General features: G+C 35.6%; 7 protein-coding genes and 1 long non-coding RNA gene across 10 annotated transcripts; 2 read left to right on the top strand and 6 right to left on the bottom strand.

The window, feature by feature from the left end:
* The first annotated feature begins 267 nt into the window (after positions 1-267).
* Positions 268-12,298, top strand: LOC110843542 (calpain-A). Of its 2 annotated transcripts, XM_022089506.2 has the most exons (26): positions 268-282; positions 408-974; positions 1,114-1,322; positions 1,389-1,500; positions 1,619-1,660; positions 6,328-6,492; positions 6,584-6,655; positions 6,720-6,835; positions 6,952-7,086; positions 7,155-7,210; positions 7,321-7,433; positions 7,504-7,557; positions 7,628-7,755; positions 7,850-8,067; positions 8,139-8,168; positions 8,251-8,414; positions 8,484-8,648; positions 8,708-8,757; positions 8,827-8,869; positions 10,381-10,513; positions 10,821-10,826; positions 11,256-11,311; positions 11,397-11,458; positions 11,527-11,536; positions 11,607-11,802; positions 11,881-12,298. In XM_022089506.2, the coding sequence occupies exons 2-26, from the start codon at positions 843-845 to the stop codon at positions 11,964-11,966; spliced, it is 2,553 nt and encodes an 850-aa protein (XP_021945198.1). In that variant the 5' UTR covers positions 268-282; positions 408-842; the 3' UTR covers positions 11,967-12,298. The 2 variants fall into 2 exon arrangements, with proteins under 2 accessions (XP_021945198.1, XP_021945199.1); XM_022089507.2 differs by lacking the exons at positions 268-282; positions 10,821-10,826 and having other exon boundaries at positions 330-974.
* On the bottom strand, positions 3,201-5,071 carry LOC118434386 (piggyBac transposable element-derived protein 4-like). Its single transcript, XM_035847764.1, has 4 exons — positions 4,936-5,071; positions 4,298-4,858; positions 3,613-4,228; positions 3,201-3,547 (listed from the first exon to the last, which is right to left on the bottom strand). The coding sequence occupies exons 1-4, from the start codon at positions 5,031-5,033 to the stop codon at positions 3,341-3,343; spliced, it is 1,482 nt and encodes a 493-aa protein (XP_035703657.1). The 5' UTR covers positions 5,034-5,071; the 3' UTR covers positions 3,201-3,340.
* Positions 5,098-5,796, bottom strand: LOC118434389. Its single transcript, XM_035847782.1, has 2 exons — positions 5,355-5,796; positions 5,098-5,294 (listed from the first exon to the last, which is right to left on the bottom strand). Exons 1-2 carry the CDS (start codon positions 5,562-5,564, stop codon positions 5,112-5,114), a joined length of 393 nt encoding a protein of 130 aa, XP_035703675.1. The 5' UTR covers positions 5,565-5,796; the 3' UTR covers positions 5,098-5,111.
* A 35-nt stretch (positions 12,299-12,333) lies between the features above and the next one.
* LOC118434256 lies at positions 12,334-13,807 on the bottom strand. Its single transcript, XM_035847252.1, has 5 exons — positions 13,250-13,807; positions 13,041-13,187; positions 12,843-12,943; positions 12,626-12,752; positions 12,334-12,540 (listed from the first exon to the last, which is right to left on the bottom strand). Exons 1-5 carry the CDS (start codon positions 13,493-13,495, stop codon positions 12,334-12,336), a joined length of 828 nt encoding a protein of 275 aa, XP_035703145.1. The 5' UTR covers positions 13,496-13,807.
* Positions 13,808-15,493: 1,686 nt separating this feature from the next.
* Positions 15,494-19,319, bottom strand: LOC110844402 (A disintegrin and metalloproteinase with thrombospondin motifs 16). 2 transcript variants are annotated; one of them, XM_022090594.2, is made up of 11 exons: positions 18,953-19,313; positions 18,730-18,790; positions 17,986-18,278; positions 17,707-17,905; positions 17,209-17,645; positions 16,896-17,133; positions 16,623-16,670; positions 16,489-16,551; positions 15,984-16,321; positions 15,828-15,917; positions 15,494-15,686 (listed from the first exon to the last, which is right to left on the bottom strand). In XM_022090594.2, the coding sequence occupies exons 1-11, from the start codon at positions 19,004-19,006 to the stop codon at positions 15,642-15,644; spliced, it is 1,866 nt and encodes a 621-aa protein (XP_021946286.1). In that variant the 5' UTR covers positions 19,007-19,313; the 3' UTR covers positions 15,494-15,641. The 2 variants fall into 2 exon arrangements, with proteins under 2 accessions (XP_021946286.1, XP_035703655.1); XM_035847762.1 differs by lacking the exon at positions 16,489-16,551 and having other exon boundaries at positions 18,953-19,319.
* Positions 19,320-20,484: 1,165 nt separating this feature from the next.
* On the bottom strand, positions 20,485-22,833 carry LOC110843367. Its single transcript, XM_022089330.2, has 6 exons — positions 22,047-22,833; positions 21,632-21,967; positions 21,445-21,538; positions 21,220-21,360; positions 21,072-21,132; positions 20,485-20,987 (listed from the first exon to the last, which is right to left on the bottom strand). The coding sequence occupies exons 1-6, from the start codon at positions 22,492-22,494 to the stop codon at positions 20,688-20,690; spliced, it is 1,380 nt and encodes a 459-aa protein (XP_021945022.2). The 5' UTR covers positions 22,495-22,833; the 3' UTR covers positions 20,485-20,687.
* On the bottom strand, positions 22,666-24,343 carry LOC110844474. The gene is made up of 4 exons (XM_022090686.2): positions 23,849-24,343; positions 23,349-23,749; positions 23,226-23,258; positions 22,666-23,149 (listed from the first exon to the last, which is right to left on the bottom strand). The coding sequence occupies exons 1-4, from the start codon at positions 24,223-24,225 to the stop codon at positions 22,830-22,832; spliced, it is 1,131 nt and encodes a 376-aa protein (XP_021946378.1). The 5' UTR covers positions 24,226-24,343; the 3' UTR covers positions 22,666-22,829.
* A 782-nt stretch (positions 24,344-25,125) lies between these two features.
* LOC118434497 lies at positions 25,126-27,992 on the top strand. The gene is made up of 2 exons (XR_004834081.1): positions 25,126-27,129; positions 27,208-27,992. It is a non-coding gene; the product is annotated as an uncharacterized LOC118434497 (long non-coding RNA).
* The last annotated feature ends 8 nt before the right edge of the window (positions 27,993-28,000 follow it).

A 28,000-nucleotide genomic window follows, 5' to 3' on the forward strand; every position in this document is an offset into this window, starting at 1 on the left:
ATCCTAAACATTTTTTGCGAATAGAACTACCAACCATCATCAGTTTGTTTAGTTGGTATTCTACCATTAATATTCACATAAATCCGTTTATTACATTTGTACACGTATGATAGATATTTTGATGAGCATGATGTACTTCTCGTCGAGTTTTGGGTGCAATTCAATGTACGACAGAAGTCTCCTAGCACAATACACACAATACACACAATACATACAGCGGTGTTGTTGAGATGCTAAGCCAAATCATGAAGATGCAAAAAATATGCCAAAATCAGGATAAAGGTAGTAAACAATTACGTCATATCGATTATATAACAAGAGTCTGAAGATAAACTCGCCTCTTAAACTGGTGAAGTCTAATCCTAAGCAAGTATGAGTTATTTACTCCAGTTCTTTTACTTATATAGAGCAACCAACTCTCCGGTCTCGTAGAATTTATAACCGAGCCGAGCAGATGTGTGAAAGTTTGAAAGAGCCGAGCACTATGTGCATACATAACTATATACACAATCTGCACTCGTCGCTCTGCAACCCAATATTTTAGTGTGTGCAATTCTGCGAAAGAGTTGGCATAAACACAGAATCTCAAATAAACATGTCTTTTCATTAAGTTTTCACTAAATACTCATCTCATTTATACTCATCGAGGAAGAAAAGTGGCTGGAGAAAGTTGTGCTACGAGTTACACAATCTAAGGATACCTGCATTCGCACTTGGCACTCTGATCTGAAATAGAGCTTGTTCTCGCATTTGTACATATGTATTATTGAAGAATTTAGTCTAGATGATATATAATCACAGTTAAACAAAGGAGTCAGCTACAAGTATACAACGTGTAGAATATGGCGTTTAAAGGATTCTTCAAAACGATCAAGGACGAAGTAAAGAATGAAATTGGTCGCCAAATTGACAGGACTGTGAACAAAAAGGGTGGTGGTGTTGAGGATGGTGAGAATGGTGAAAATAGTGGAAAGGTAATTTGCAAACAGTGATAATGGCCAATATGTGGGTGAAATATATAGCACCACACAAACATTGATTATCATATGTCATTAGTGCGCATGATGCATGCGTTGCATATTATCATTTATCATGAATACCCGTATTTTACAGGTGGACATGTCACTCATTGAAGGGGTCTTGGGTCTATTAGGCGGTGGAGGTGGGAGTGGTAAATCTGGTTTGGAAAATCTTGGCAATATCATCAACGCTATTCAAGGTCAAACTGGGGGATTTCTTCCCGGAAGTGTTGGTAAATATCTGCCGGGCATATTGAAAGTTGCGGAAATCATTGGACACGGAATGGGAGACGATACGCCAAGGCAAATTAACATATTCTTGTTTATAACTATAGCCATAAATGTGTAAATTTGGCTTCTCCCCTACAGAAACGAGCAAAATGCAGATGGAAGTTTTGTTGACAACTTTATCAAGACCATTGTTGGAGGCAGGAAAATTCATGGAGGAAAATCAAGTTTTAAAGTGAAGCCAGTTGAGAGGGTGAGTAAATAATTCGTATTAGAGACAAAGTTGATTGAGATTTTTGTTCACCAGTTAGAAAATATTTAATATGGAGCACAATCTAATTGTTTTCGTTCTACCTTTATCAAACCATCAGGGTGCCGACAATCTGTTTCATTCGCCATTGCGAACAGGACGGGTAAATATTACATTCTGCTAATATTAATAACTGTTTGGTGTTTTGTGATTGATTAGGAGTGTGACGCTGACTCTAAGACTGTTGCGTAGTATTATTTATCAGAGATATTATTTTTTCACTGCTTATCAATATATGAGGCCTCGCTCCAGTTTGGCAATAACACGAATTTCTGGAACATTCAGCATCTAGCGATTAATGGAAATTGATGTTTATTTCACGTGGGAGCATGACTCCTGCCCAAAATATTGCATGCAAACATCTTCCAAGTTTTCCTATGTACATGTGTATGTATTTACTTTTACATATATTCGGTTTGATGGTAACAATGAGAGTTTGCATATGAGCAATGATCACGAACTTTATAAATAACCTTCAACGCACGGGACAACTGGAAAATCATTTCATCTATTTATTACCCGAATGAGCTCATTTCTATTTGCATAATTAAAAAAATATTATCACTTTTATCAAACTTGTTCAAATGCCCAAGGAAATAATTCAGGAGGGTTCATGAAGATTTTGTATTTACACTTCTTACAAGGGAACCTTAAGTACTGTCACATCTCGATTTCCTTTCGGATGGTCTTAATTGATAGATAATTTAGTGTAACCAAAACTTTGTCATAGAACATGGGGTGCAAAATCACGTTTTTGCGAAATATTTGGCGAAAGGTGCACCAAAAAATACTCGAGATTTAAAAATATTCGAGATTTTAAGCCTTTTGGAAAACTGGAAAAATTTTCTATTGCATGTATATACGACCGTCGTAGGCAAAGGAAGGAAAAGGCTTAAAATCGTAAATGGCAAATCGCAAATAGTAGGAAAAGGCTTAAAATCTCGAAGTATGGAAATGTTATTTTGTTGAATATGTTAAAAACTGACTATATAAAATTTTGAAAATTTTGTGCAACTTGCAAAAATAATCATAGCAAACAAATTTGAAAAATATTTAAGTAAAATAGACTAGCATTGGTCATGATATCGTTTTTCATGCAAACTGTGAATTTCAATTTTTGAAATTTTCGCCCAGTTAAATAGTTGAATTGAGAAAAAAATTATTTTTGAAAACTTTTTTGCCATGCTTAGAAGAAGTTTAACATTTCAATTTTATTGACATTTCTAAAAAGCGATAAAATTCAAATTTAGAACAGTTTGCAGATTTTTGCAATTTGAAAAAAAATTGGCAAATGTTTGCATCGTTTTCTGCATATTGGTGATCAGCATGAAATTCCGGACAGACATATAATTTATAAACTTCATTTCATTATTCCGAAGGCTGTTATCTATGTTAAAAGCATTGGAAAAATTACACGTTTTGGTGCACCTTTCGCCAAATATTTCGCAAAAACGTGATTTTGCACCCCATGTTCTATGACAAAGTTTTGGTTACACTAAATTATCTATCAATTAACCTTTAGGATCCCATTTATAAAATGTTGTCAAGAAAAATCGTATCACTAAGTCCCTAATTAATTTCCAATTAAATATCCTTCAGGCCCGAATAATTGTCAGTAAATTGTCTTCACGCACCCAAGCTGATGAATCTTTTCCGACCACACGGACCCGAATTTTATTTTCAAGAAAAAACCAACAGAATATGTTCGTATTATCACATGCAACGATATTTAAGAAAAACTACTACGATTCATGAGTAAACATAATTATGAAAAATATTTAATTTAAATGGGTGGCAAAGATGATTCGTCCGAAAATTGAGCACCAGTGAGCAGATTTCCATCTTCACCAAATACTACGATTTCATGATTAGGACTTACAATAAATTGAACTGCATTTGGGCCCAGAGTATCAATGTCTTCGGGAAGTCGTGGTTGCGATATTTGAGTGTGGGGCTGACTCTGCGTATTTTGTGGAGTGGTTGAGATTTTCTACAATGTAGCAAAAATTATTATTGGTATTATCGTCATTACCATTATACAATTATGGAAATTACCTTCAGCTTTTTATCAGTGTGATACCGCTTGAAACAAGAGTCACCTCCTTGAATACAAAGCCGAACCTTGCAAATCTCACAGCTGAAAGGGGTCGTCTTGCGTTTCGGAGAGTATTCAGCGTGGTGCTTGCAATAAATGCAGTCAGAGTACGATGGCGTTCCATTTTTATCTAAGTGTTTGACAGCAATATGGTGACAAGGTTTCAATCGAACTGGAAAGGCTGGATTTTCAGTTCGTGGTACTGTTGGAGGTCTTCTAATTGGTTTCTTGAGGGTTGGATATTTTTCTTGAATTTCTCTGACTATCTTCATGACAAAATCTTTGTAGGGTACAGCTCTCTGGTCAGCATGCAAGTGGTTGTACAGTATCATACTGTTGTAGGTAGCTACATCGATCATATTAAACACCACTTTCTTATACCATTTGTACGATTTCCGAACGGACTGATAGGGCTTGATACTCTTGTCAACATTGTCGACAGCTCCCATGATTGAGTTGTAAAGTAGCACCGTTGCTGGTTTCTCCCTGGTGTTCCTCGGATTGGACGACTCTGCAATGCGCATGGAATGGGGGACAAAAGTGTTCAACATGCATACCTCCCTCCTGTCACTCCAGCTATTTACATAGTTATTCTTATAATTGGGGTATTATTATTCTTGGGTAATGCATAAACTTGTAGCGTACCGTTCAATCAAAATTTCATCATCACAATAGGTTTCAACACGTCCTTTGGCCAGTTTCCCCCTCATCTTCGGCATCCCTTTCCGACGTCGCTGTACTGTGCCCAGCACATAAGTCTTTTCGGCGAGCATTATTTTGGCTAATTTCGGTCCCAGAAACCAATTGTCCAAAACGACACGATGAGCCTTGTTTAGATAACCTTGCAGTAGAGTGAGTACTGTTGCGCCACCAAATCCGAGATCCTTCACCCAGGTCCGATCAGCTAGAGGAGTAGATTTCCCTTGGTATGGCAAGATATTCAGGACGAACTTGAGGGCACAATCGCACAAGACGAACATTTTGATCCCGAACCGACCTCGCTTCTTAGGATTATACTGGCGGAATGACAATCGTCCTTTGTAGGCAAGAAGAGTCTCATCAATGCAAATATTTTTGCCTGGTAATATTGCACTGGAGAAATTGCCCAAAATATCGTGCATGAAGCTGCCCAATTTGCAAAAACGATCTCTTCCTGTGTAATTCTCATTGTTTGAAAAATGTAAAGCTCTCAGGATGCCTTGAAATCTGTAAAGTTGAATTTATGCATGCATTTTATGTATGTACATATGTACCATTATTTATCTCATGCTACCCTATCATACCGATTTCGAGACATAACGGTTGCAAAGAACGGAGTTTGAATCAACTCATCGGTACTCCAATATTCTCGAATGGACGGCTTCTTCACCAGCCCCATCATGAAAGTAATCGCTAAGAATTGCCAAATCTGCGCCAAATCGACCGGTTTCCAATCCGTGTATGAAGCAGGGTGCCTTGTCTAATCCTGTTCTGCGTACCGGTTCGTCTCTCGCACCATATCCCCAATGATTCCGTCAGTGAGGAATTTCTGCAGCATTTGTAGAGGGGACGTCCTTCTTGAAACGCCAAATTCCGGGCGGATTTTGTCTTCGGACTCGTCAAAATCTTCAACGACAGGGGCGAACAGCTCATTTTCCCTGAACTAGATCATACAATGTAAGTATGAGGATATATATCATAAAATTGGAATATTAGGACTTACGGTGGGGTCGCGATTCGCAGTGCCATCCAACGAATCTGAATCGTCCTCGGAATCCCTTTGTGTTGCACTGTCGCTATCCTCCTCCTCAGACCCCGAATCATGAAAATGCTCTTCTGAATCGCTTTCTGCACCGTATACAATATATGTATATGCACATACATATATGATATTTAAATATATATGAATTTGTTCAAAATTACCGTCTGACATCTTGGAATTGGCAAAATTGACCTGCAAAATCACTTTTCGTAGTCGCAAAATATTTTTTTTTTTAAATACACGTATTTGTGTATCTGGGATTCAACGGATTTTGTCGTGTGTCCATGACATTCGTGTATCTGGGACACACGACCAAATTTCAAAATTCCATGACATTCATGGAGTTGGGATTTGGGGGATTTTTTACAATTCCATGACACTTGTGTACATGGGATTTAAGTGGAAAATTTATTATTAACATAAACATTGATAAACTATGAAATACACTTAGTTGGCTAGTAGTGGAAAATTAATAAATTCCATGACATTCGTGGACTGGGATCCTAAAGGTTAAGACCATCCGAAAGGAAATCGAGATGTGACAGTACTTAAGGTTCCCTTGTTAGACAGATGAATTATTTTTCTTAGGTGAAGCACATGAAAAGGGTGTCATACTTATTGCCAACGATAAATAGCCAAAAACTCACCCAAGTATGCAAAAATTCAGCAAAATCACTTCACATAAGAATTTTAGGAGTCATTTTGCTATTTATAGAATTTTAGTCAAAAGTCAGCATACATATTCTTAAAGCTAAATACTTCTTGTTGACCTTGTAATGATAATTGAACATTTGGCCGGTGAAACATTTTGGCTGGCAGGAGCAAATAATTCTAAAAGCCGATTGTGATGCATGAGAATGGATATGTACATAGATGTAAATAGTTTTGTATGTATTGGTCATTATTAAACTAGTGTTATATAATGCTGTTTTAGCATGGGGAACCTCGGGGTGCAGAGGCTGTGCAAGATTATGAGAAACTGAAAAGTAAATGCTTAGAACGGGGTGTATTATTCGAAGATTCAGAATTTCCAGCTGAAGATGCCAGCGTTTTCTTTACGCGAAGTGGTCGAAGGAATTTCCAATGGCTTAGACCTCATGTGAGAGTCAAAAAAATTATGACATTAAGATATGCATTATGATACTTTTAAAAATTAAATATAATTCCTACAGTTTTTTTTGGATGGTTAGGAAATATGTTCTGACCCAAAATTCTTTGTCGAAGGGGCAACTAGATTTGACGTGAAGCAAGGTGAACTTGGGGTTAGTGCGATTTTTATTATTCGTGTTAGGTAAGACTTATATTGGTCGGAAATTGTTCTACTAGGATTGCTGGTTGCTTGCAGCAGTAGCAAATTTAACACTGAATCCAGCCTTGTTTCATCAAATTGTCCCTGAAGATAATTCATTTATTAATGACTATGCTGGAATTTTCCACTTTAGGTAATTACGAATTTGAATTAGTGTCATTTTGATGTAAAAAATGTGTACTTATGTATTTGGCACATACTCGTACATGTATATATATGTAATTACTTATTATGCTGTGATTATGATAGATTTTGGCAGTATGGACGATGGGTAGATGTCGTCGTAGATGATCGTTTGCCAACCTTTGGGGGTAAATTAATGTTCATGCACTCTGAGGAGAGAAATGAGATGTGGAGTGCATTGTTCGAGAAAGCATATGCCAAGTGAGTGTGCATATCCATTATTGTGCTTGTGGAATATTTTCGATAACTAACCTTCAAATTTTTCATAGATTGCACGGTTCTTACGAAGCATTGAAAGGGGGTACGACATGTGAAGCACTCGAAGGTAAGTTTCTTCTAAAGTCTGACGAGGCTAGCATACGGCAAAGTTGATCAAAATCTTTACTTCATCAGTAAATGCAAACTTTAAACTAATTTTTCTGGTCTGATGTGAAGATTTCACAGGGGGCGTGACGGAAATGTACGATATTAGAACTGCGCCTAAAAACCTATTTCAGATGATTTTGAAAGCGTATGAAAGGAGCAGTTTTCTGGGTTGTTCTATTGAGGTGCTTGCAACAACTATTTTTGGAAAAATTAAAGCTTTTTGTAATGCAAGACGTTCTGATTTCGAAACAGCCCGATCCAAACGTTGTTGAAGCGGAGACACCGATGGGCCTTATTCGTGGGCATGTTAGTTAACTGAATTATGTAGTAGATGAGTTTGTAGTTATGTATGTACTAATCTACAACATGGTTTCAGGCATATTCTATAACTGACGTAAAATTGGTGGACATTGAAACGCCCAGAGTAAAAGGGAAAATTCCATTGTTACGAATTCGAAATCCTTGGGGAAATGAAGCCGAGTGGAAAGGGGCGTGGTCAGACGGGTATGAATACATGATGTTCAGTTTGTAATAAAGATGTGTAGTATCGGTATTTCAAGACCCATTTTATTACACTTCATTCTCTTCTCGTCGAAAGTTCACCCGAATGGTCGTACATCAATGACGACACAAAAGAAGAAATAGGTCTAACTTTCGACGCCGATGGCGAATTTTGGATGTCGTTTAAGGATTTTCAGACCTACTTTGACCGTCTTGAAATTTGCAATTTGAGTCCCGATGACCTGGCTGTAGATGACCTGCCAGGAAAGAAAAAATGGAATATGAACGTATATGAAGGAGCGTGGATTCGTGGAGGTACATAAATATACATACGTTCATAAGAAGTACATGTATAAGTATATTTTATGTATTACATCTGTCCACAGCCACTGCTGGTGGTTGCCGAAACTATTTGGGTACCATTTAGATACATACTAATATTTCGAACATGAATTATAAACCGTAATCTCACGAAGAATCGTTAATAATTCATTATAGAAACATTTGCGCATAATCCTCAATATATTATTGACCTGGAGGACCCTGATGAAGATGACGACGAATCAAAGTGCACTGTAATTGTTGCATTAATGCAGAAAAATCGCAGAGCACAACGCAAGCTGGGGATGGATTGTCTAACAATCGGTTTCGCAATTTATAGTGTAAATTTTTTATGATGTCATTTTGCAACTGTTCAATCATTTTTTACATAAATCAATTTTTTAACACAGTTAACAGGCGATAATATTCAGTCTCCACTTCCTGTCAAGTTTTTTAAATACAACGCCAGTATTGCTCGGTCACCTACATTTATTAATCTGCGTGAGGTGTGTAGTAGATTTAAACTAGATCCAGGAAAATACGTGGTCGTGCCGTCGACTTTTGAACCAAATGAGGTATCATTTTAAGTTTTTTTCTTGCATCCAATTTTTGAAATTTTAATTATGGAAAATAGGAAGGAGAATTTATTATCCGTGTCTTCTCGGAAGGGCCAAATTCAATGACGTAATGCTTTTTATTCATTCTAGCAATGTGAAATTCAATTATCTTACTGAAATTGATTTCATTTGTTAGAGAAAATGACAGCGACGTTGGAATCGGGGAAATCGATGATAAGGTAAAGCTTATCAATTTCCTTGTCCATGGGGAATAAATTAAACTTAAAACGCATAAATATACATACTAATAATTGCGTAATATACATACATATGTATGAAATGTTTTGATTTGAAGATTTTGATACAAATTACATTGATAGATTTGCATGTGCATGATTGAACGTAGTAATAATAACCATTAAACCTAATTTGAACCTGTAAAATTGCTTGTATTTAACCCTTTAAGTATATTTTTGCCGTATGTAGATTAAAGGTGCTGGTGACTCCTCTGGAAATGCAGATGATGGTTTTAGTAATAGTGGTGGTAGCGACAAGGTAGAAAAAGTAGCAAAGAAATTTTACGTTTTCTCTCTTCTTACTTTCCCTTTAGCTTAGTTCTAAATTTGTTTTCTGGGCGTCCGGTCAATTTAGTACAGTCAATTTGGTCTTTTACGATCGTGGTATAACTAATCCCATGGCAGGCAATTCATTTTTTGCAAAAATTAACAATTTGTGATAAGCTTACAATTGTATAAATGCTTAATTTCCTTAATGAGTTTAGTTAATTGAAATAATTTTAATTAAGACCAAATTTACCATACCAATCTGGTCAAACCAAATTGACTACCAAATTGACCTATGTGGCACCAATTTTCTGTGTATTGTCGTCTTGTGGCCTTAGATGAAAGGAACTTGGGTGTTAATGCTATTCATTGTTCAGAATACTCAATAATCCTGTCACATAACGTACACAATGATTTTTTGTTAAGCTTATAGCTTACAAATGTCTTATGCATAGCATGACTTCTTGCTATGCATATAAACTATTTCCTTCGGCAACTCGCTTTATTGGATTATTGATTAGTCAACACAACAAAAACGCGAGCAAAACACCTCTAGTAAATGAGTAAGGAAAAATTCTTTAACCAATAAAGAGTTGCGTTTACTTATTGAAGAAGGGAAAGTATTTTATTTTTTGGTTTGAATTTTAGTTGAAGAATTTTACAATTTTTCCAAAATGAACGGTGAAAGTGGTAAAAGCAAGACAACGACTCGTGGTTGTGGTATCGACGCCTTGCTGATAAGATTACTTGCTCGTGGAGTTGTGCTTGCACTACAAAATAAATCAGCAATGCCATCTATTTGTGCTGGTGATAAAGCAATCCCCGTCGATAATCCGCACACAAGTTCGAATTCTGATAATAAAGCAGCACTCGTTGGTCAGAACCCAACAAGAGATGTGCTACGGAAAAAATGCAAAATATTACTTTCAGATGCTTTGGTTGATTATGATGTAAATTTTTATATACATTTATTAACTTATTAACTACTCGCAAGCATGTTAGTGTGTACATGACCATGCAATGCTACATACTTGGATTTGCATATGCGCTTTAATTATTCATCAGTGTAATGTCTATGAACATGTATTTGCACTTTTCAAGAACTATACTTTCTCTACATGGATTTATACATCTTGTTAATTTGTGTGATTATGTGGATAATTATTGAATAAGACGCTTTTCTGCAGGTGAAGGAGACAGAGCCGGAAGAAGCTGAGGCAGCTGAAAGAGTTCAACAATTTTTCAAAACCGTTGCTGGCGATGACATGGGAATTGACTGGTCTGAACTGAAAGAGGTTTTGGATCTAGCCTTAAAACGAGGTACGAGAATGATAAATTACTGCATATCAGGTCTTTGATCACTTTTATTTTCCTTTTATGGTGATTTTACGAATGTAGCCATATTTTTTCATGAAATAAGTTTGGATGATTTTGTGTCCTATGGTTTTTCCCTATATACAAAAACTCTGCCCTCCACGAATATATACTTATCGGTTGTCTCTTGTATAAGAAAATAATTTTGATTTTCTTCGAATTTATCTCTACCCGTGACTGGTGTCGAAATTTTTTTTTCTGCCGTGTTTGATGACGCAATCAAATCATTACAAATTTGATGCTCTTTCGATAGATCTTGGTAAGAGTGCCAGAAAATTTCTAATGACGCTGTTGGGACTTGAAACTAATCCTCGCACAGTTGACAGTATAAATTGGTAGCGGGTCTCACTTATTTTTAATGGCAATTTTCACACGCTGGTTCGGTATTGAGTACTTACATAAAAGCTGTATTAAAATGCACTCTCTGTATGTGGTGGCGTTAATTCTCTTAAATTCAACTATATAAATTGACATTTCTAATCGATATTATCAATAGTGGTTAGTTAGTCACATTCTTTTTGTAAATGGTGGTGAAGGGTATTTTTGGTATTTTTGTAGTAGCTTTAATATTCGCTACTCAACCAATGCTTGTATGCAATTTTTCCTTTGTATTTACTTCATTGAGTATTTTAAATTGACGTGCAATGCGCAAAAGTTATAAAATTAATTTTTTGCACAATACTTACAGAGTTTGCCTTTGAGGGATTCAGCAGAGAAGTGTGTCGTTCTATGGTGGCAATGATGGTAATAGGAAATATATGAATGCATTAATATCTTTTCTGCTTGTTTTATGAATATATGTATGTATTTACATAAGATGTTCTTATAGGATATTGACCGTTCAGGAAAACTCGGCTTGGATGAATTTGTATCTTTGTGGAAATCAATACGGTATATTTTTGCAGTAATATCTTTTTTCAAAATTATTTATTCATTGTGTTATGCACTATTTTTTTCAGGACTTGGAAGGTTTGTTTTTAAACAGAATTATAAAGATATGGAATTGAGATTGGAAAATTGTTATATGTTGTTTTTATAGAGTGTTTTCAAAATCTATGACCATGATAACTCAGGTCACTTATCATCATTTGAACTTCGTCAAGCCTTAACATCTGCTGGGTATCATGTTAATAACAAAGTACTTGAATCCCTTGTCCTTCGATATGGAGACCCTCAGGGACAGGTTATGTTTGACGACTTCATCATGTGTGCCGTTAAACTAAAGTGCATGATTGGTAAGCTTTCTACTATTTAAATAAAATAAATATTGCGTAAATATATATCACGTCATATATTGTGCATATAATTTTCAGAAATATATCGTGAAAAAGAGGTTGCAGGGGACCGAAGCGTAAATTTTACCTTGGAGGAGTGGGTGGAAAAAACTCTGTACTCTTAAATTGTCATTTCACGTCCTGAGAGTAGGACTATTAATTGTTACATCCTTCCACACTACACAAAGTGCACATATGCATCGGTATGTTGGATAAATAGATCCATGCGTTATTGACTATTAGGACAATTGATGTCAGCCAAATGCATAATCTTGCCTATATAAACTCCTCATCTGTTCCTACATAGTTTATCAAATTAAAATACCTCTCATCGTGTCATACAAAATGCCTTTTTAGTAGCCGATATACGTTAAATAAAGTTTACGTTTGCCATATTTATTATGTGAGCTACTACATTTAAATACTATAAAAAACAAGTAAATTAAGTATACAAGAACATTATGAATCTTTTATTTACAAATACTATTTAAATTAAGATCGTCGATAATTTACAACGGCTGGCCTATTAACGCTTAACCATGGAATATAGGCAGTGGCAGGTCTGGTCCGCAAATTACTCCAGTTGTCATAATCGTACGTAACTGGTCCCCCGTCATAATATAAACGGAGTGTGCAGAATAGACAAGAAATAAGCATGCAACACGTGAGATCCGATCTTGTCTCCCAATTCAAGTTGTTCTGAATTGTCAGTACAAGATAATTAATTATTAAATTCGTTAAATAGCATTGTAGCTGGTTAATTAATGTGTGTAAAAATGCTTACATATATAAACGACCCAGCTAACGCTAACGCTTTCATTTCCACCGGACAATTTTTTGCAAAACGAACGGTGAACAGGAACGAAGAATCTTCTGACGTTATTCCACTCCAGGGTCTTGCAGTTGCATATCTAAAAGACGTGTCTGGTTAAAATTAAATGACCATTTTGCGTAATTATATAACCATTATATCTCAATTGAGAATAGCAATATCGTCCTACTTTCGACCCTCCTTGTCAGCCATAATCATGGCACCCTCGGTGTCTGGGTCTGTTTTACATCCACAGTACAACATCAATGAGTCCATGCACCTGCACTTTGACTGCAATTGGGGACACATGACATGACAAAAAATGGCGTCAGGTTAATATTTGGAACGGGGTTGATTTTGCTAAAATTTGAACCATATATTTGAGTACCTGGAATTGGACCACAGCAGCGTCCGCTAAATCAGCCCCAGTTTGAGGAACTCCTGGGTGAATTTGAAGCCACTGGGTCATAAAACAGTGACCAAATTCCACCAAACTGCCAATCACGGCATCATCAGGTGTTTTTATCAATAGTCGCTAGAGAATTGTCAAATTTTCAACAGGTTTTCATATTTCGCAACATTGCTAATTATACCCACCTTCACTATACCCTGATGACAGCAGCATTCTTTTGAATAGCGGAGAAGCCAACAATTTTCGAGATGACCAGAAACTATTCTTAAAGCAAGTTCGCCATCCAATCCAAAAATTGCCAAATTAAACGGTTGACGAAAACAGCTCATGCAACATATGCAGTTCAATAATGCAGTTTTCGGAGGTGTATATTCTACAGCGTAGTATTTTGGCAACATGTCCTCTCCTGAACAAAAAATAACAAGATTCATATATGTATTTCATCATTGTGTAACGGTTTTTAACTGCATTAATCTAAATGCTCCTTAGTACTAATGTGTGTACCTCCACACAAGGCAAATGTTCGTGGACGCATCCTTGCATTTTGATCAACCTCCTTTGCGAATTCGATGGCTTTGATAATAGACAAATGCACGAAAAATAACTTATTTGAAACAAATAATACGCAATATAAATACAATAAATGAAGTCAATAAATCAAAGTATTACCAACGGGAACATCAGGCAAAGCTCTCACGCATAGCATATTCAAACTGTCCAGAAGGTTCATAATATGTCCGCTTTTATTTCTAAACTTGTAGTTGAGCATTCGTCTGACTAAAAAATCCTCAAATATAATTAACCGTGTATAACCTGCATGTTTTAAATATACAAGTAGGAAAAGTCAATTGCTTAATTACACGTTATACAGAAATCTGGGCCTAAACTTTCTGGTTCAAAATCAGCAAATCCTTCATGGTCTAGTGGAGGACAGGTCAATGTTCGGTGGAATTGATCCGCGTCTCCGCCATAATAGCATTTATCCTCCCTCGAACGTTTCTTCAATGCATTTCCCCCCGATGAATTTGCATTTGAACTTCTTGGTTGATTCACTACGACATTGGGGGTATTGAATTCTTGTATAAAATCATCATGTGGATGACCCTTGCCATTCCGACCATCCGCTTTGACAGTTATAGGTTGACTATGCTTATTAGTTATCGGGTTCTGTTGACTGCTCAAGGCTGCAGTATTCAATTCGCCTGGTTTCAGAGCATCTTTCAATATTTCAGTCTTGTCAATCGTTTTCGTATTTAACCTTCTTATAGGATGAGAAACTCCAGTATTGTTCTCTGACGAAAGGACTTGGGGTTTTCCGAACTTGTGAACTTCAGGAAATGTGGGCTGTAATTTGCTTTTACTTTCGCGTTTTGTCAAAAGCTTTTCGTCTACAGACAAAGCTTTCTCGTCGGAAATGTTTTCAGGAGGAATGTTCATTATGAGTTAGTTAATCAAGAAATTTCCCCACTCTTTGCTTCAATTCTCTTACAAGGAATGCCGATGTTGTTGTATTGACTAAATACCATGCCCACGACTTTCAGTATCTTAGGAACTTGCTCTATTACGGTTGTACAGAATCGTCGTCTAATTACTATTATTTATCATTTTACTACTACTTACAATTAGTATGAACTAAGATCATAATTTTTAAATCAGTGGTGCGCAAAGTTTTGGTATCAAACGAGATATAGTCCGAGACGGTCATTCTCTTTGTCATTCTTAATTTCTAAAATAAATACGGGGCCACCCCTGGTGTTTGCACCTGGGGGATTAATTTACTATTGCTACAGTTGTGCCACTTTAATCCATTTTAAGTATTACAAAATTTAATATCCTATTTTGCACGGTTTGGGAGGACATTTTTTCAAAAGACAAAATTTATTGATAGCTGTCGGATCTTTTTGATCCGCCTTCAAGTCAATTGATTTAAAAATTCCAAGACTTGCATAATTCGAAAAATTCTCACCTAGTTGTAAAGAGTGAAAATATATTATTGGGTAAATATATGCGGGTGGACTATGCACAGTTTTTATTCCACAACTGGAAATCTGCTCACATTGACTGATTCCAGTGATTCCAGACTTAATTTTTATACTCAAGCATGCATATGTTTATCATACTTTACATGTTACATACTTTAAATGACTATTAGTCAAAAATTATTAAAAAATATTAAACGAAACCTTCGTTTAGCTACTAAGATTAGATGCATGAGGACGAGGACATGAGTAATAATTAAGAATATTATAAATCGGCTAAAATGAATGACGGATACACCTAAGCAAGTTTGCTCAGTGACAAATCTGAGGTAACGGTCTATTTTATTGTAACAAATTTCCCATCTTCTTGTAAATGTCTTGATAATGAATGGCAGATAGCATTCGAAATATTGACAAAATAAAACACAACTTTTTCTTCGACTTTTCCACTTAACTCCGTGTAATCCAATTATTATTTTATTTAGTACTTTTGAATAACTGGATATATGACTTATAGTAATGAATAGTAAGTACAGGTGGGATCAATAAATAGCAATCTGTAACGTAGCAAGCGGTGGAATTACTCCTCCAATATGCATCATCTTTGCTGGGGACGTTTCACGCATTCCCCTCCTCTGCAATACTGTGCAAATAAAAATGTTAATCAGATCAAATAAGTATTACTTAAATCTTCAATTTCAGTTAATATAAAAAATAGGAGTATGTGTAAATGTTGACTCGGGCTAAAACTAGAATTTAATAATATTTAGTGACGACTGCGGACCTTGTTTTTATCACATTTGGTGCCTTCCATGGCTGGGTGCGTCGACACTGCGTGAGTTCCATTTCCACAGTACAAAATCCAACAAATATTCTAAGGAATGTAACATAAAATGGTGTACTCTTAATAAAAATAGCGTATTTGAATAGCAGTACTCACGTTAAAAGGCGTCTTATTTCTTTGAAAGTACGGTTTAAAGTCTGGCCCTAGTCCCAAGGAACACTGAAAGTACGCATCGTAATTCTCCCCTGGTAGCTTTTGTTTTGTTGTCGACGTTTTTCCTTTCGTCACCACTTCTGAGAGACAAGTAGGTTTTGAGAGCATTTGAGAGGGATACTTCTTGGACCTCAGTTCGCTGGTACCGTACTCGATGAAATCTTGAAGGTTTTTACTAGAACAATTGGACCAGGTCACTTTACCTGGTCCCGTTGTGGGCGACATGATAAACTTATCCCGGTCGCATGTTTCTGATATACCAAGCCCATCGTGTTCCATCCCTACGTGCAGATATTTAGTTCTCAATAAGCAATGAAAACACAATAATAAAAAGTAATTATGAATCACACGTATCGCTACGCGTATTTCATTTTTGCTGCACATTCCTATATAATGTCATTTCATAATAATTATGAAATGACAAATTATTTGTCATATCCTAGATTACCGAGCGAGTGACCCATCTCATGAGTTATGATGAATGCAGAACCAAAACTATTTCCCTCAGCAACTGAATTGATACGAATTTCAATAAACATTATACATTTACATGTGCGTGTGCGTGTATATGCATAAATATACCTGAACAACTGTAATATCTGTAACACATAGTCCCGGCCCAAGCAAGCCCTGAAATATGTACAAGTTAATATTGTATTGTAGGGGCTATAAAAAATCCCTCAATCCTTCTATAAGAATTTCGGAAAATATAAACAATCAACATGCACAATGTAGTTTTAATACATAATTTCCATATAAGATGTGATTCGAGATTTATACATGCAGAAATATTTTGTAGTTCCTGCAGAATTACATATGAATTTGTTTTATATTAGCTCCATCCGATAATTTTACCTGCAGTAGATTTGAGCCCTTGCTCATGCAAGTCGATGCCGGTAAGGAGTAAAGCATGATCCCATAAGCCAGAGTTCAAATTTTGATTTCCTGCATACTCACAAAATGACGACAAGTATGCTTTCGCCTTCCCTCCGTTGGTGTCCAGCTCTTTCGGTGTCTTTTTCATCACTTCCAGGTGAACCAGACGAAAGCCAATGTCCACCCCAAGCGATTTTCCACCATACAATAAGTCCATCTATTTGCCAAATTATTATAAGGACGGGAAAAAATTTGCAAAATGATGGCAGTTAGCATGTAAATATGTACATACCATATTCACCATCGTTGTAGTGTAGTCTTTCAACTTGACCAACGTGTCATTGGGAAACTTTTTTTCCATTCGTTGATACATTGACTCGTCTGTGAACAAAGCCATTTCCACCCATTTCTTCTTGCTTTCCAACTCGCGAATTTTCCTTTCCATCAGAAGGGTTGCAGCAGAAGCAGATTTAAACAACGAGGGAGGACGACGAAATCCGCCATAATCTTGGTTTTCTTCCTCTGCATCGTCATAATTGAAATAGTCCCATCCGAACCAGCTCGGAAAATAAGATGCGTAGTGTCCAAAACTATCTTGTTCTGTCGAATACACGAGAGAAATTGATGGATCATCATCGTAGACAGGTTGCCGTTGAGATTCCCGTTGTTGTGCATCCTTCGCAGCAAGACGTGCTGCGCCTTCCAACTCATTCAAGGGGACACGAGCAACTAATTTCGAAATTATTGTGATGAGTTACGAGACGAATGTCAAGGGCACTATTAATTTTACCATCAGATCCAGTCATCCAATTAGAAAGATGCGTAGTTGTCCATTCAGGGGACATAATCAAGTGCGAAAATATTTGCTCGTTTTTATTAGTTTTCCGGCGTGGTCTAGATCTAGATTTATTAAAGCTTCGATATAAACTCCCTTCGTCGTTTCTTGGTTTAATAAGCCACAAGCCCTCCTCAGTTACTACGATCCCGGTCTGCAACAGAATTAAGTAGATGCGTATTTAACTGTTTAGACTTGCAACTATTTATGTATATAAATCTATTAGGACGTTACCAAAGAGTTTGGCTCTTGGCATGTTGAAAATGCGGCAGTGCCACCTCCGTCGACATACCCTTTCCAATGACAATTGGTTGACTCCTGCAACGAGTATGAGGTGACGTGATCCCCATCTTTAAAGACAACGGAGTTTAATAACGAAGGGTCAGGTTCTAGCTTAATGTCGATCTGCTTGTCTCCAGTAATTATTTTAATGCGATTCAAATTATTGTCCGAGGTACGTCTTGCCCGGTGAGCTCGTTTACCAGTCTCATATCCAAAGATGTGAACTTCTCCTTCTTCCCAATTTCCTATACCAATAAGCATAAGAATAAGGAGTGAGTAACATGAAGAGTGAATTAAGTAATTTGTGCGTATGTGTGTATGAATAAAGCGTACAATATAATGCTAATTTCCCAAAATGTAGGTAGAAAATGCATGAATACAAATAGGTTTAAACATGGTAAAAATGGGCATCATATTTTTACGAGACGACCTTGACTTTGTTCAAGTTCTGCAAAATCTTGGAAACATCGAGACCGACACGTGTAAAAATAAGTTATTAACTTTAGGAATTCGACTTAACGTTGCTGAAGGTACAATTATGCAATCCAAGTATATTTATATATGTGTACATAGACTACAGAATTCAGCTTGGATTCGGTTGCTTGCACCTTGCTACCGCAATAATAAATTGGATAAAACAAAGGAGGTACACAAGTAAATAGGAAGCCAAATAATATGATATTCCAGAGTGTTTACCAGTGGTGTCGAAAAATTCCTTGCCAAATAATTCTCCACCGTTTGTGCTCTGACTATCTCCCTAGAATGAAAAAAAGGAATCATAGATTTGCAGATCTATTAATATTTATCAGTATAGATATTCATTAAACACATCTTCGTTGCATTGTCGTATGTCTTCTGACTTTCCTACTGATATTAAATCACCAATATAACATTAATCAAATAACTTGTTTATAATTACCTCAGTGTGAAACAACAAAAATGAAAGTAGTAGCAAAATTAGTGACGGTTGCATGGCACTTTAACAGCGCAGAACCTTCGCAAAAACGGTTTGAATTTAAAAATTAACCGAACTTGTCGAACGACTAGAAATTTATTGAAGCCACAACGAGACGCTCCGAACTTTCTGGTTTGTATTTTAGCAAAATTAAGCTGAATCCAGATTTAGTCAAATTCTCTTCAAGTGACCATATCGCTCGCCATTCGCTACTTTTTACGAGGCGACTCACACAACAAACAACGAATTACTGACGGAACAGGGTTGTATTCATTCGCAGATTTGGTAGTCTGCATTCTTTACGGCAGAGTAGGATGTACATTTGTAGGTTTGTTGAGCATTATTGTACGGATCACTGCATACAAAGTCAACAGCGTTGTCTATCCTAGCAGAATAGTTGTGTAATGCTATAATTTCGTTAAAAAATATATAATTATACAGTGAACGTTCATCACACTGCTTCGCTGTCCATAGCATTATTCTTGGGGCTCCGACAATGTATACATATATTCACCAAATACATAAATTTAGTGGAATTTGCACATGGGCATGGTTAATAATGGTGGCCAACTCATCCTCAGGATCAGATTTGATAGAGTGTGACTCGCTGTACCGAACCTCCTCAACGTGCCTTGCTTATTATTTGCTAGCTTTGGATTGACAAAGGTTAAATGTCCAATTGTGTCGTCCACAAACATGTTCAAGCAACTAAAAACTTTAAATGAATTTGCTTACTTAATTTTCCAGTAATAATCGCTTCGACAGTTTCGACAAACATTTTCTAAATAAAAATTTCTCCACATGCAGCGTTTCAAATTTATGTATCCTTAACTAATCTGCATTGTAAATTGCACTTTAATTTACTTTTAGGTGGTTACGATGATATAATTTACGCTTGCTGTTAGGATAATTTGAACTTATTTACCTATATATATGCTTATACATACACATTTTTATTTACACCCTATGGCACGATATGTGACGTGTTATTAAGCTTCGCTTGGTGCGGCACAGGTGCCCAAACTAGCAGCATACGAACTTTCATTCAATTTCTATAATCTGGAATAAAAAGGAAGTAAGTCGTATAAATAGGGTTAGTTCCTAAAAATGTCAACTTATAAAATGTGAGCACACAGGTTTAATTGCTAACAATGAACCGGAAACGTGATTGTGATTATGGTAAATAATCATGGTCAATGATCCTCTACCAATGAATGATGGTTCCCCAACTCATTACGTACAACGAGTGCATTCTTTATACATATGTATCCCAATACAAGTCCTGGACATTTCACTGCAGTTTACAGAACTTTTTTTTACTGCGAAATTCATTTTTGCACACATAATAATATTAATGGTGCAAATTTAGTGCGCCATGTAGCGGTATTCGTCTTCGTTTAATAATAATGCATTAATACTAGTACCGTTGGTACTGAAATCTAAAACGCAATTAAAAATGATATACAATTGAGACAATCCCAACTTCATCCATAAAATAAAATCTACAGTTTTTGTTTTAATGTATTGAATGGCTTTTGCTCGTTGCACCAAGGCGATGTACAGCAATTGTGAGAGAAGTACACCATACATGTAGATCATAATGGAAAGTTTAATTAGAAAACATTCACCATAAGTACCATATATTGGCATGATGGTGTCTAACAGGTAATTAGTAAAAATTGCTAATGAGTAAAATTAACTAATACAGTCTTGGGTCTAATTTCCTTTCCCATGAAGGATATCGATCTCGATTGCAGTTGTAGAACCAAGGCAATACAACAATTTTCTCTTTCTCGGGGTCAATTATTTTTACTCTCTCCAAGTTTAATATGCGATATTTAATGTCTTTGTAGTATTGTTCGCGATAAAACGCTTGGAGTTCCTCCAAATCCTTGTTCTTAAAATGCAGGGGGAGCTCTGCGACTTGCTTCAAGTAATTATAACTACTTTCCGAGAGAGTGAGTTGCTTGATAAGTATGGATGGAAGGTACCCGTAATGCTGAAATTATTTGATAAGATGGATAAGAGAAGACGATCAATAAAAAACTGTTTTCTATGGAACTGATGGCTAAAAATCTGGTACCGTCATATGCATTCCACCGAGCAAGTGAGCTGCAGACCTTCCTCGGTTCCTGGTTGGATATCTACGTCAAAACAAAAACGTACAAATAGTTCCAAAAATTAAATACGATATATTGCTTTAATATTGTTTTCTTAAATTCTGCACGAACCCGGCTAAGTTGAAATGAGCCAAGGTATTGATATCCTTAGCTGTTTTTAATGTCCAGAATGTGGGGTCACCAATTGTGAATGGATGTTCGTATACAGGAAAGTCTGATAAATATGCTTGATCAATTGCACCGAATGGAAACCTAGTATCGGATTGATTTACTACTTGTCCCTGCTGAGCAAATCATTTTGAATAAAAATTGAGGAAACAAATGAATTTTCCTTACCAGATCCCAATGTCTATTGGGTCAGATTCTGGCACACAATGTTTTAAATAATTTACAGTTTCACGACTTGCAACTTCATCACTATCGCCAAATCCTATATTAATCAGAACTTCTTAATATGCATAAATACTTAAATCAACTATAACTTTTCAATGGACATGTTTTTGCATACAATTATATAAAATACCTAGTAAATCTTCCTCGTTAAAAAACTTCGTGGCATTATTCCATTCCAGGAATTTTTTCCAACGAAGCTTTTCTTGCAAATCCTCTGAAGCGAAACTATTAATATCAGTAGAATTCTGAATCTTCATCATGGCAGTTATTGAGGATGCGTCATCAATCAAGAAATAAACGATCTTGGACTGGAATTTTTGGAACCGTGGCTGATACTTAATTCGTTCCCAAATTAATGGTTTCCTGTAAAATCTTGAATGAGTATGCGTGGATTCGATAATAAAAAAAATGTCCACAACGTCAAACAATTCGTTCAGGTGTATTTCTAACGTGTCGACTTCGAAACCTATGTAGTTGAATGGTTGTCAGTCCTCAGTGTGCTATAAATAATTAGTTAACTAATTTGTACTAAGGTCATTCATTACCGAATTGAATGAGAAGTCCGATTTTCTTTTCCGAGTATGCGGAGAGCGTTCCATTATATTTTTCGCATTCAATCTGGTCTTTTGTTCTTAATGGCTGAATTATGCATGATTCATTGATTGGAATGGGAGGTTCTCTCGTGAGATAAGGAGTGAGTCGCATGATGAGATCATTGACGTACGTCCAGATGTCCTCACGGTTTTCTTGTTTTATGGCCGCAGTAAAGTTGGACCACAGAAAGTTGTCAAACACATTGGTAAAATTCGATCGCCCTTGATTATCGAAACGGACTTTTGGCCTATTTGTAGTATTGCCACACCCCAAGAATTTTCGAAAAGCAGGGTTAAGCTTCTGCTGTACAAGTAATTGAGTGCTTATCCCCAGTAGTGTGAGTACTGAAAGTACCAATAGACTAATAAGGTATACCATTTTCCGTTTTAATGACGTCATAACACGTGCTTTAAAATAATTATTTTAAGAACAAAATACAAAATTAACTAGATATTTATAAGTTTGTCGTTGTCGATTGTCTACAAAATCTGTTATTACAGTGATTTTTAACAGTGTAAAACAGCCTTGTACATAAATTAAGTGTAAAATTGCTCTTACATAGGCAACGACTACAAAAGGAAGAAGGTTTTATTTTGTATTGTCAAATGGTTTTATTCTCATATTTTACAACGATTGAAATTACTTCTTTTGATACGTACAATAAGTGTTTATATGTCAATTTTAACAATAAATAAACTGCATGGCATGAATTAAACGCACATGTAGTACATACTTTACCACTTGTTGAACTTTTCGAAAAACTGCTCAATTTTCTTTTCCTTGCTGAATAGGTTATCACATCCGTAGCCCTCGAACAATTCTCTCAAGTCAATTCCAAAAATTGTCCAAACTTTTTCTTCTACAATATCGTCAAATATAGTAATCGTAGCCAGAGCCAGACTGATAATGGTTAAAACCTCCGCGATAGATTCAATTATAACAATTTTGTTTCCCAATGGGTAGGAGACTAACAAGTTTATCACGTAATCTATAAGTCCAATTATTTCTGTAATCATTTTTAATAGTTCTGGTGCTGTCCCCGGATTTTGTAGTTCTACAGAGGAAACATAGTTATTAATTGTTAAGTTCGTGTTGTAAGAATTATCCACATATTCAATTTTTTAGCTCACCGATGAAGGTTAAAATTCGTTCTGGGAGGCCAACTTTAATAAATATATAAAAAATCAAATGTTATCAGAGCATTCTTTCAAAATATTTACTACTTCAAATTTTCATATTCAAGATAAGATTACCTTTGATGACACTGAATGTGAGGTAGACCTGATTTAAAAAGTGTAAAAGAAGTCCAAGCGTGGCTTTTGCAAAACCAATCCATCCAAAGATCCAAGAAATTATTTCTAGATCCTTAATAAAATTTTCGAAACCGTCACATTCCGGGACTTCTTTCCAGATCAACTTTTCCGGCTTTTTGTGGGGCTTAAATTTCTTTAAAAGCTTTCCCAGGACTCCTTTCTTCTTCTTTTTCTTCTTCTTGTCGTGGTGATGATGGTGTTCTTGATGGTGTGGCCAACCCCAACCTTTCTCTTTGTGCTGATGAGTTTCATGCCCGTAACCGTGGGCTTTAGACATCGAGTCATGGTGACCTTTCGATTCAGAATGAGACTCTGAGCTGTGCGCCTTGTCCACCTTGGATCTGGAATAAAATCATCATTTTACTAGTTCTGTATTATATCAATGTATTATTTAATATTATACAAAATATTTATTTCTTAGCTTAATTAAGCATTTTTACCTCATTGGGTCTACGTAGTAGTAAACTGGTTGATGTTGCAACCAGCTTACGGTTTGTTCCTTAAATCGGTCATCATTGTTACTCCAGCCATAATTATAATATTTACCTACCGGTTCTTTATACTGATACGCGTGATTATTTTGCCAGTAATGCTGGCTGCACAGTGTTGAATTATTATCAACACAATTTATAGTCCGATTAAAAAAATTGTCCGAGTAGTCTGAATTCTTATGGTGGTTGTAGCCATTGGAATTGTGATCTCCAGAATGGTGACTAGTGTTCTTGTATGGTCCAGAGGAAGAAAATTGTCCCACGACATGGATAGTTGTATAGCGTAAACTTAATAAAATACTGAGCAGTGGGTTTCCCCACCTCATTTCGTAAGAAAATATGCTTGGATTCTAATTATTGTAATTACTACCTGTCTCGACATTTCATCCACCGACTACCAAACACAACTGAGAAAAAATTCAAGCCATATCGTGATATTATAGAGACCATAATCTTCTACTTATGGTTATTTTTGGAACCGTGAGTCTAGTTTTGTGCTTTATTTGGGTGCCTTACAAACAGCGAATGTAAAAATAGCATAGAATTTTATATCAATAGCGGCTATTGAGGTAAAATATGATGAGGACTTCATAGGAAGTTTTTGACATCCGTCTTTCACGCAACATCAGCATCAGCAAGCTCGTAATGGGACATACAACATTCAATGCACTGTGATTGTTGCATTTCTAATGACCATGCTGTGCCGTATCGTATGTATCATAATATTATGCATGGTATGTACTACCAGCGTACTTCAGTAGCGTGTTAGAACTTGTCATTTGAAATTTTGCTCTACAGAAAATGACATGTGATCATGGTTTTAGAAGTGTGCGAGGTCAAGAATATTTAAAGTAAAGACACCGATCCGGAAAATGCAGATAATTCATGCACAAAATAATTTTTTTGCATATGTTGTATGTACATTTGTATGCACACATGTACATACTGACTTGTTGTAAACGATTGCTTGCAATATGCAATATCTCAATCCCTGGTTTGTAATTTTATACAGTGAGTAAAAGTTATAAATCATAAAAGTTGAAAATTTAAGATTTCCGAAATAATATGAAATTGTTGGTCTACTACGTTTGATAAATAATGTAGATTTTTTAATATGTCCATTTAGCAAGTATCATGTAGCAATTTCAAAATTGCTACAATGCAGACTCATAAAATCATATCGGATGGACGAATGTCATGCTGCTTTACTTGAATGGAATAATAGGATTAGCTCAACTTGTACATATTTTCATTTTTATTTATATTTAATTGGTCATTGAGTTGAATGTGTGTCGCGGTTTATTTTATCATTTTGTATCATTTTATACTTAAAATGGCATTGTTGCATATTATCCGAGTCAAAGTAACCGAATTATTTATTCTGCAAAGGAAAGGGACAAACTGCAATGTCATGTCTCAGTTTTTATTTTTAGACACATTATTACAGACTCGAGTGATGTATTTATACGGTAACTTCTATTTTTAGATAAAAGTTTAACGATGACCGGTTGCAGCTAGTTTCTTTTAATCATTATTTACAGACTTGTGATCAATTTGGTTACAGACTTATTGTGATTTAGCTTATTGTGACAAGCCGCCAAGCAATGATTAATCGGGGAGTGCGAAAATAATATAACTTTTGTAATCTCTGTCCACACAAGTTTTTTACACGTCTCACATTTCCTCACTTTTCAACAGCTAAGGTATATGTCATCATTGTACACATATTCATATGTGCATACATATGCATGTATTAGTACATATATGAGAACTCAAAAGCCAGGTACGAATAGTTTGTGACATTTATCTTTTCATGCTGCTACTCATTTTTATTGAGAGCTGCAGGAGTACATGTGCATATGTAGTACATATTGTGTACGTACAACTGCATATTAATAGTAATACTGCAATTTATTTTTTGGCTACAATTGTAATGTCTGAAATAAATCTTTTACAACAATGAAAGAAAGTTTAAAGTAAAGAGTGACCAGATGAAAAGATACTGAGAAAACGATTTTATTTTGTATTGTCAACGTGTGAAAATAAGTCTCTATAAAATCTATAAAATCTCTTCCCTAATTTTATGGGAAAAGAAAATGAACCATCATTTTTTGAGAAAGCTTTATATTAGAATTAATTTAATTCGCAATATTCATAAATTTATATCTACGTACGTACCACACATGAGACACAAATTGTTACGGGTTTATCTTTCTCAATGGATTGATCCCAGTTTCAAATAGTTTATATTCTTCTAGCCTTTTGATTCAGAATGAGCAATCTTTTTGTGTATGCCACAAAACAACAAGAAGATATTGGTTTTGATTTTTGTATGCCTCCTTCAAGTTCAAAATCATGACTGATCATGGCTTTTGAGTAACAAGGAATAGAATAATTTACAGGTTTATATCTTCAATCAAAACGTATGTATATTCCCACTGTCTGATTAATTTTAATGAAATGTACATACAACTTGCACATGTGAATAATTTTTTTTTCATGACTCAGTCAATAGCTATTCTTGGTAAACTGGGTGACTGAAAGTAGTGAATCGTGATGAGTGGTAGAAAAAGCAGGTAATTAAAAGTGAAGATGGGGTTTGTCCGATGAAACGGTGACTTTGCAGAATTATATGGCAAATGACAAATACTCAAAACTTGAAATGTACGTAAATGATATTGTGATGCGGTATTCCTATATTTGGTGGTAGACATTGAAGGCATTATTGATTTGCAACACACGAATATTATTTTAATTTTATCTATTGATTTTAAAGACAATTATATTTTGCGATTTATCCATTTCTATTCCTCCAATACACCTGAGATTGACAAAAAAGGTCGTGGACCAATTTAATCAAGATTTGCCCTAGAATCGTTGTTGGTCAGCAAATTCAACAAGAAGATGGCTACTGATGTGCTCCAAATTTTCCTAACTTACCTCATTTCACATCTTTTTGTCATACATTTTACCCATTTTTTTTATATTTTCTCTGCAAAATTAGCCTTCCATTTGTTTCTAGACTGATCAGTGCGAATTAAACAATCCATGTGTCAACATAATCTTAGAAGCAGTATAGAACAGTTTTCTTATTTTCAAAATGTGCATAATTTCGAAAATTTTGTTGCTTATTGCAGTATTTCTTGGGTTAAGTACAGTTTCTGGAGAACATGTTTCATCAACACCCCTGGTTTTTCCGATTACGCCTCGTTTTGGAGCTTTGGAAAAATGTACCAAAAAGTCTTAAATAACACTTAATTGATTATTACACCATTTTGTTAACATGTGTATAATATTTGATAATATAGGGAGTCAAACTTATGATATCAGCAACAGTTTGTCAACTGCGAACGAAACCACCCCAAAATTACCAAATGTGGCCTCTTCCCAGCTCCGTCGTTCCAGAAATGTGGCGAATCGTGGTGGCCTTGGACTTATCCTTGCAGCCTATTTTATTAAAGGATGTTTATATTTGTATGCATATTTCAAACTAATTTGTATCTGTATGGGAGTGTCGCTTTTGTTCCTCCTCCTCTGCCCCCTCCTTCCATTCCTCATTCCAGCTCTGATCCTCATTCTTCTTGTGGCTGTTGGGCTATCCATTGCGATCCCATTAATTGTCGCGGCCTCAGGTGGGGACGAAGACCTACTCCTAGTTTCAAACTAATTTACGAACTTGATCTGCTTATTAACTTATAAATACACTTATGTACATATTTATTATTTATTATTTATTATTTTTTATTTTTATTTACAAATTACAAATTTCTATTTACATATTTTTAATGATGACAATTATTCAGTATAAGACTATATAAGAATATGAGTAAACAACACATATAGGTTTGTTCATTATTTACATTTCTTGTGACTCTATTTTAAATTATTTATGTATGTACTTATTATATGCATGTAACCTCATGATTTTAGTGGTTAGTGTAGTTGCAGAGTTTATGAAAAATCTGCAATTCTTGACGCAGAAAACTTTAGGATTTACATATGTAGATTGTTGTACACATTGATATATATGTCCATGTATACAAAAAATCTGTGGAGGAAGTAATAATTAATAGAATTGGACACATTTATCGAACCATATTG

This window comes from Folsomia candida, unplaced genomic scaffold, assembly GCF_002217175.1.
Source record: "Folsomia candida strain VU population unplaced genomic scaffold, ASM221717v1 Fcan01_Sc002, whole genome shotgun sequence".
NCBI lineage: Eukaryota > Metazoa > Arthropoda > Collembola > Entomobryomorpha > Isotomidae > Folsomia > Folsomia candida.

Excerpts from the sequence above, each read along its gene's own strand:
- LOC118434256 (XM_035847252.1), bottom strand. The coding sequence starts at position 13,495 with ATGAATCTTGTTATTTTTTGTTCAGGAGAGGACATGTTGCCAAAATAC. Across the intron at positions 12,944-13,040 it reads CTGCTGTGGTCCAATTCCAG|TCAAAGTGCAGGTGCATGGA; the intron begins GTACTCAAATAT and ends CCCCAATTGCAG. Across the intron at positions 12,753-12,842 it reads GCTGACAAGGAGGGTCGAAA|ATATGCAACTGCAAGACCCT; the intron begins GTAGGACGATAT and ends CACGTCTTTTAG.
- LOC110844474 (XM_022090686.2), bottom strand. The coding sequence starts at position 24,225 with ATGAGGTGGGGAAACCCACTGCTCAGTATTTTATTAAGTTTACGCTAT. Across the intron at positions 23,750-23,848 it reads TACTACGTAGACCCAATGAG|ATCCAAGGTGGACAAGGCGC; the intron begins GTAAAAATGCTT and ends ATTTTATTCCAG. Across the intron at positions 23,259-23,348 it reads CACATTCAGTGTCATCAAAG|TTGGCCTCCCAGAACGAATT; the intron begins GTAATCTTATCT and ends TATTTATTAAAG.
- LOC110843367 (XM_022089330.2), bottom strand. The coding sequence starts at position 22,494 with ATGACGTCATTAAAACGGAAAATGGTATACCTTATTAGTCTATTGGTA. Across the intron at positions 21,968-22,046 it reads CGGACTTCTCATTCAATTCG|GTTTCGAAGTCGACACGTTA; the intron begins GTAATGAATGAC and ends TCAACTACATAG. Across the intron at positions 21,539-21,631 it reads TAACGAGGAAGATTTACTAG|GATTTGGCGATAGTGATGAA; the intron begins GTATTTTATATA and ends TGATTAATATAG.
- LOC118434386 (XM_035847764.1), bottom strand. The coding sequence starts at position 5,033 with ATGATGGGGCTGGTGAAGAAGCCGTCCATTCGAGAATATTGGAGTACC. Across the intron at positions 4,859-4,935 it reads ACCGTTATGTCTCGAAATCG|ATTTCAAGGCATCCTGAGAG; the intron begins GTATGATAGGGT and ends TCAACTTTACAG. Across the intron at positions 4,229-4,297 it reads GATGAAATTTTGATTGAACG|CTGGAGTGACAGGAGGGAGG; the intron begins GTACGCTACAAG and ends CTATGTAAATAG.
- LOC110843542 (XM_022089506.2), top strand. The coding sequence starts at position 843 with ATGGCGTTTAAAGGATTCTTCAAAACGATCAAGGACGAAGTAAAGAAT. Across the intron at positions 1,501-1,618 it reads AAGTGAAGCCAGTTGAGAGG|GGTGCCGACAATCTGTTTCA; the intron begins GTGAGTAAATAA and ends TCAAACCATCAG. Across the intron at positions 6,493-6,583 it reads TCCAATGGCTTAGACCTCAT|GAAATATGTTCTGACCCAAA; the intron begins GTGAGAGTCAAA and ends TTGGATGGTTAG.
- LOC110844402 (XM_022090594.2), bottom strand. The coding sequence starts at position 19,006 with ATGCAACCGTCACTAATTTTGCTACTACTTTCATTTTTGTTGTTTCAC. Across the intron at positions 16,322-16,488 it reads TGAGATGGGTCACTCGCTCG|GGATGGAACACGATGGGCTT; the intron begins GTAATCTAGGAT and ends ATCTGCACGTAG. Across the intron at positions 15,687-15,827 it reads CCAAATGTGATAAAAACAAG|TATTGCAGAGGAGGGGAATG; the intron begins GTCCGCAGTCGT and ends TTATTTGCACAG.
- LOC118434389 (XM_035847782.1), bottom strand. The coding sequence starts at position 5,564 with ATGTCAGACGGTAATTTTGAACAAATTCATATATATTTAAATATCATA. Across the intron at positions 5,295-5,354 it reads CTGCGAATCGCGACCCCACC|TTCAGGGAAAATGAGCTGTT; the intron begins GTAAGTCCTAAT and ends TGTATGATCTAG.